Source organism: Trachemys scripta, chromosome 1 (assembly GCF_013100865.1).
Source record: "Trachemys scripta elegans isolate TJP31775 chromosome 1, CAS_Tse_1.0, whole genome shotgun sequence".
Taxonomy (NCBI): Eukaryota; Metazoa; Chordata; order Testudines; family Emydidae; genus Trachemys; species Trachemys scripta.
This window is the reverse complement of record NC_048298.1, coordinates 341,577,377-341,584,703: the sequence shown is the minus strand read 5'-3', so window position 1 is coordinate 341,584,703 and position 7,327 is coordinate 341,577,377. Positions and strand designations below refer to the sequence as shown.

The following is a 7,327-nucleotide window of genomic DNA, read 5'->3' as shown; positions in this document are numbered from 1 at the left end:
GAAGTCACTTAGGGTTTGTGGGGTGGGGGCTGATGGGTGATGCTGAAAGTATTAAGGTGATGGTCAGAGAGAGGCAATGGACAAAACAGTGCTTGGTCATGGAGTTAAAAGATAGGTGTGAGGAAGTTCTCAGACTGTGAACTCGCAAAATGTTGATCTCAGCCAAACTAGAACAGATTACCCTTGACTGATGAGGAGATATCCTTCCTCCTCTTGTCATGGAGGTTTAAAGTCAGTGGCACCCAGTGATCACATTCTGCAGGTGTATTTGCCCACTTTGTCACGAAGCTCTTTGGTTTTGACCCCATAAATTATAGGGTTGAGCATGGGGGGGACGATTAAATACAGGTTGGCCAAGATGATGTGAACGTGGGGAGCAATGCCATGACCAAACCGCTGTGTCAGAATGGAGAAGAGGGAGGGAGTATAAGACATCAGCAGCACACAGATGTGGGCTGTGCAGGTTTTGAGGGCTTTCAGGTGGGCTTTTTTGGAGGAGATTCTGAGGATGGCCCTAAGGATCAGACCATAGGACAGAGCAATGAGCGTCAGGTCTAACCCGATGATTACAAACGCTGTCACTGAGCTGTACGTCCTGTTGACTGTGATGTCCCCACATGACATCTTTGCCACAGTCATGTGCGTGCAGTATGTGTGAGGGATAATGTGGTTGGCACAGAATGGCTGCCTGCTCAAGAACAGGGGCTCAGGCAGAACGAAGAGAACAGCTCTTGTCAAACCCACAAGCCCTAACTTAGCTATTCGTGCGTTGGTGAGGAAGGTGGTGTATCTCAGAGGATCACATATGGCAATGTAGCGATCAAAGGCCATTGTCACAAGAACGGCTGAGTGCATAACAGCAATCGCGTGAAGGAAGAACATCTGGGTGAGACAGCCATCCATAATAGTTCCTTTCAAATTGAACCAAAATATAAGCAGTGCCTTAGGCACTACAGAGGTAGACATGCCAATGTCTGTGAGTGCCAGCATGCAGAGCAGCAGGTACATCGGCTTGTGCAGGGTCTGCTCTTTGCCTACAACAAAGAGAACCATGAAATTTCCCAACAGGCTGATAATGTAGAACGTAAAGAAAGGGATGGACATCCAGATGTGGGCAGCTTCCAGGCCAGGGATGCCGGCTAGGATGAACATTGAAGAGTCAGAGGAGGTGAGGTTGAAAGCTGCCATGAGGTGGTTGATGCATTGATTGGGCTCAGAAAAAGTCAAGGTGCCTGTGAAGGGAGAAAAGCAGAGTGAGGGCGGTTACATGCTTTATAACAAATACTATGGTAACTATTTTATAGTTATTAACAATCTAAAAAGGGGGTGAGCAGTGCGTCTCCAACATTTACAGATGGCACCAGAATATTTAGATCATTGTCAAGTCCAGAGAAGGCCTCAGACGGCACTAACCAAGCCAGGTGAATGGGTAATATGATGGCAGATGAAATTCGATGTCAATAATTGCAATGTGTATTCCAATTGGAGGGAAAAAGCTTGAACTTATCAAAGGCTTAACAAGGTTCTAATTTAACTGCATGAGCTCAGGACAGAGAACTGGGTGTCATGGTGCACAGCTCTGTGAAATCCTACTTACACTGCAAACCCAGACAGAAACTTAGGCAAAAAAAATATATTGGGATCCAGGAAGAGTGGAATGAGGAATCCTACCGAAAATACAATGCTATGAGATCAGTCAGTGAATGTTTCACCCTCCTGTGGACTCCTCTGTGTAGTACTGGGCACCCTTCTCACACAGGATATTGCAGAACTAGAGGGGTTCAGGGAAGGGCAACGAGAATGATCAAGTGCCTGGGGAAACTCTCATAGGGAGAAAGGTTGAAAAGACTGGGATTGTTACCTTACAAAGGAGATGAATAAGAGGGGACATAAGAAAAATCTATAAATTACTGACTGGTAGAGAGTACATGGAGAATGTATTTCCCCTGTCTCATAACACAATATCAAGAGGACATTCAATTAAACTGAAATGTGGCAAATTCAAAATATGTAAAATGTGGAATTAGGCTGAGAAACTCAATTCCGCATAAGGTTGCATTTATGATGAGACTATCCAGTTACAATCATTTCAGCTAAATAAATATTTTGGAACGCGTATATGGTCACGTGTTTCAGGGCAGAATCCAATCTCTAGTTGTTAGGAATTGGGTGACCCCCCTCAGGCTGGTCGTGTCATCCTCGCATCCACCTGCTGCTCGGTTTCTTACACCTTCTTCTGCAGCATCTAGGGCTGTCACTGTCAGAGGGAGGACACTGGATTAGATGGACCATAAGTCTGATCCACAATGCAATTCCTCTGTTGGAAAAGAGCCAACTTTTCCCCATGGAAACAGATATTATCCTGCTGGCCTTTGACTTTGTGCTCAACAAAATAGGCATAATGGCCACAAGGGTCTTGATATTTAAGGCTACAGGCCTCAGAGCCATCCCACCCATACGATAGATCAGGGTGGTCACCCCAGGCCTCACACTTTGGGTGGCCTTCCTCGTCCAACCTGCCCCCACTTCAGGGGGGTGCATTGGGATCAAGGCCACATGGGGCTGGGTAGCAGTGCTACCAGCCTGGCCTTGCGAACCCCAGCTTCTCTGCTCCACCCCGCACTTTAGGGGATGGGTAGGGGACAGGGCATTGCAGGGCCAGGGGATGGCAGCAGCTCTACTAGCCCAGACCTGCTCTAGCCCACCGGCTCGTGGCATTGCTCAGGGGAGGAGAGGTGGGGGCTTAGGGGCAGGGGTGGAATGCAGCTGAGCAAGGACGGGAAGAAGCGGGGGTTTGGGGAAAGGGGTGCAGTGGGGTCGGGGACTGGGGTGGAGTGTGGAGGGGGGAGGTTGTCCAGGGCTCTGCAACGACTTAGGAACTTCCCTGACAGGCCTGCACTTCTGTTACTTCCTTTTTTCTTTTGGTGAGACACTTTCATGCAGGCATCCATCTTTCTCTGAGACATCAGTGTGACACTCCATACTTCAGGGAAGCACTCTGTAATCTCCTTATTCCTCATTTATATATAATTGTGATATTGCATATAAAACATACCATGTGAGATATCAGGGGAAAGGTTCTGATCTGCTGAAAGTCATTGTTCTAGCTAACTATGTATATCATTAATTCAACTGATGTTATGTGATCACGTTGTATGATTGTAACTAAATCATACTGTAAGTTGGGAATCAGCACCTCCCCAGAGACAACATCAAGGAAACGTTTCCAAAGCCTGGACGGGTGTCAAACAACCATCAACCACTATTGTCCAGCAAGGTAGTTACACTGCAATGACTCACCTGAACAAGGCCACACCAGGAGAATTTCTCAACCTTGGCTTATGCAATGCTCAGCTGATATGCTAGACTTGTGTCCTCCAGGCACATGAACTAAGGGTGTAAAACAGAATACAGGGGCCCATGCTTGGCCTTTTCTCTTCTCCCCCATCTATGCTGCAAGCAACAAGGATGCTCAGAAGTTTGAAGACTCCAACAGAGGAGTCTGGGTGATGTTTCAAGGGTGAAAACACTATACTATGAACTGGAATATGCAGTCAGGTGAGAAAAACTGCTAAATCTAGATGTTGTCCAGTCTCATAGGGTTGAGAGTTTAGATTGCGTGCTTATATTTTCTTTTCTTTTTTTGGTAACTAACTGACTTTTTTCCTATTGCTTATAATCATTTAAAGTCTATCTTTTGTAGTCAATAAACTTGTTTTACTGTTTATCTTTACCAGTGAGTTTTCCTGAAGTGTTTGGTAAATCTGTTCAAGTTTGCAAGGGCTGATGTATATACACTTTCCATTGATGATGTGGTGAAACAATTAATAAACGTGCATTGCTCGTCTTGAGCAGAGCAAGACGGTATATTCCTGAGGTACAAGGCTGGGAGCTGGGGGGATTTGGCTGTTGCCTTTCTCTGTGTAATTCATAAGTGGCTCTGGGAGCATTCATGCAATCTAACTAGGTGTGGAGCTCCGCATTTGGTTGTGCTGCGTGATAACAGCACCTGGAAGGGTTTTCTGCTCTTCACTAGCAAAGCATTGTGAGAGATGGCCCAGGCTGGAGACTTAAGGAGGCACAGCGTTCCCACAGTTGCAGGCTACACCCCGGGGATCCCATCACAATAAGTCAGTTGTTAACTGACAAGTGTAAGCAGTGACACATGTCAGCAACTCAGCTGCTCACCCTTCTCATGCCTGACTACTGGTTAAATTCACAGATGACACAAAAATTGGGTGATCATAAATAATGAAGAGGACAGGTCATTAAATAAGGACTGGGAATGGCTGAGCCATTACAAACATTGAATCTATCTCCCCTTGTAAGTATTCTCACACTTCTTATCAAACTGTCTGTACTGGGCTAGCTTGATTATCACTTCCAAAGTTGGTGTTTTTTTTTTTCACTTACTTAATTGGCCTCTCAGAGGTGGTAAGACAACTCCCACCTGTTCATGCTCTCTGTATGTGTGTATATATATCTCCTCAATACATGTTCCAGTCTATGCATCTGAAGAAGTGGGCTGTAGCCCATGAAAGCTTATGCTCAAATAAATTTGTTAGTCTCTAAGGTGCCACAAGTACTCCTGTTCAATATGTGTTAAGCATTGCTAACTTTCACGCTGTATATAAATACCCCAACTTTCACAATAAGCCAAAAATCAAAGCTAATCGCATTTCAAAACAAGGCTAGTAGAAGCCAATCCCTACAAGAATCACAACACTATGTGACTAGATCCCCGGCATGCAGTGTGGGGCTGTGGTGGGCTGCTGTGCACCTCTGAACCCTCTCACCCCCCTTGCCCCTGCTTGCCCCCTCCTTGCCTCACCTTGCCAACACCCAGGTAACAATCAAGAAAGAAATGGCAATAAAGAACATAAAAGTTTGGAAACAAAAACAAATTGGTTAAAAAAAATTAATTACACGGTAACTATAAATTGGGTGAATAAATTCCCTGATAGATGTATTGTTACTGACCCCAAAATGTGATTGATACTAAGTAAGGCACATGCTATTCAAAACAATCTTGTTCAGTGTCTGGCTATGAATATTAAATCCTGACACAGCAAAGCTACGGGTGCATCACAGAGCAATACAACCAATGGAACAGAGAAGCCGTTCCTGTTTCCTGCCCAGTAAAGTTTACCAAAGAGTGACAACCAGCAGTATGGGTAACCTCTAACATGAATGTACAGTACTGTGCAGTAACTCATTACATACAAATGTCTTTATTTATAAATGTAAAGGCCTATTTGTAATGTCATTACTGCAAATTTCTGTTTTACGTCTCCTACACACAGCACTGTGAGAGACACGGCAATAATGCCAATCCCAGTATTTCAGAGCACTCAACCTACCGCCAATAATAACAGGGGTGGTAACTGTAACTGCCCTAATAGGAATTTGCCACAAGGGCCAAACCTCACCACCGAGACTGGAAAAGGATTGTTATGCCTGGATATAAAGTGCTGTCATATGTACGCATACATACTATGCACACATACCCATATGAAACATACCAAGATAGACGCCATATCTATATTATCCATACATATTAATTATCTAAAATTGCCCCCAAAACTCAATCATAAATCTACATTTCAAAGTCATGGTCCTGGGCCTAACGTTCCCAGGTCTACTATAAGCGACTACAAACAATTGGGAAATAAAATCTGTCCATCGGTCATATGAGGGAATGTGCAGTCTATGGCACAGATAGGGCATAAATGTGTGGATGGGAAAGTAAGGTGGCCACATAGCACTGTTTATCCCACTGGGTCATCTTCAGCCCAGACATTATGCTTTTCTGAGATGATGGGTAAACACTCTCCCCATAAAAAGACAAAAAGTGGAGGAATGTAGTAGGAAAAGTCCCTGAGACATAAGACCTTGTATCAGAGGCCTGGTATGATGCTTGAGTCCTGAGCTAAAGTAGACAAAGCTTTACTTATATAAAGGAAAGACAAACTGTGAGGAAGAGGTAGGACCTGCTCAGAGAATCTGACAAGAACAGGGCTGATACTGCAGAAATACACATTCCTAAGGAGTGCTAGTCGGAGAGTGTTCAAGCAAACACATTCCAATATCAAGTGGTACCAGAATATTCCAATATCAAGGATGGTACAAAAACATTCCCCAAGGATAACAGGAACACACTGACCCCTCTGAAAAGATAAAGTCAGAATGTTAATACATAATACAGATGTTTTAATCGAGCCAGCATGTACAAGAAGATGGGTGATAACTAGCCCCGTTGGGGGACAGTAACTAATTATGTCAGAGGGCCAGTATGTAACCTGTTTGTGTGAGAATATAAAGATGTATCTCAGAGGGAGAGTCTTTGTCTAGCCTAGGGAAAAACGAAAAGTCCCGCTGTTCACTGAGCTGGTCGATTGTTACGGGTATACATGTGTTAGTCGTCCAGTAAAGTCTGCAGGATACTAGTACCAAGCTTCATCAACAACAAACCTGTCTTGGTCATTGTGGAGGTCACTCGAGGTCTACTGTGCCCATTTTAAGTGCAGAGCTGGGACAGCACATAGGGAGAATACACACACACAGCCAAACATCTAACCACACTGACCAGGGTGCTGCTGGAATCGGGCCAGCCTAGGATGGGGAATGAGGGAATAGACAGTGGGTCAGAATATGATGGGAGGTTGAACCATCTGAGGAGCAAAGATCAGTGATTCTTTCTACTGGTGAAATAGCTGAAGTTATGTAAATAGCATTCAATAACAACGATTGGAAACCAAACTGAGTAAAGGTTGTGCAGTTCTGTGCTCACACGTACTCTGGGCCAGGAAAGGTCCCAGCACTGGACTTGGACCAACAATCAAAATGAAGATATGAATTTCAGCAGTGCTGCCCTCCTGTCTGTGTACACCCTCTGCCTGCCCCACAACCTCCAGTGCTCCCCACCTATTCGTGTACATACCCCTGCCTCCCCACAAGTTCCAGCGCTTGCCTGCCTGTCCGTGTACTCCCTGCTTGCCCCAACCACACCCAGCACTGCCAGCCTGTCCATATACACCCCATGCCTACTTCTGCAAAGTCCAGAACTGCCCACCTGTCCATGCACACCCCCAGCCTGCCCCCACAACCTCCAGCACTGCCTGCTTGTGTATACCCCCTGGCTGCTCCACAACCCCCAGAGCTGCTGCTTCTCTGTGTACACTGTGCTGTTTGCCCCCACAACCAACAGCGCTGCCTGCCTGTCCATGCACCCTCCTGCCTCCCCACAAGCCCCAGCCTTGCCTGCTTTTCCATGTACCACCTGCATGTCCCAACAACCCCCTTACTGCCCGCTTGTCTGTGTACCTGT

General features: G+C 45.6%; 1 protein-coding gene across 1 annotated transcript; it reads right to left on the bottom strand.

The window, feature by feature from the left end:
* Window positions 1–249: 249 nt before the first annotated feature.
* LOC117872609 (olfactory receptor 52E2-like) lies at window positions 250–1,188 on the bottom strand. The gene has a single exon (XM_034761258.1). It carries the CDS (start codon window positions 1,186–1,188, stop codon window positions 250–252), a length of 939 nt encoding a protein of 312 aa, XP_034617149.1.
* Between the last annotated feature and the right edge of the window lie 6,139 nt (window positions 1,189–7,327).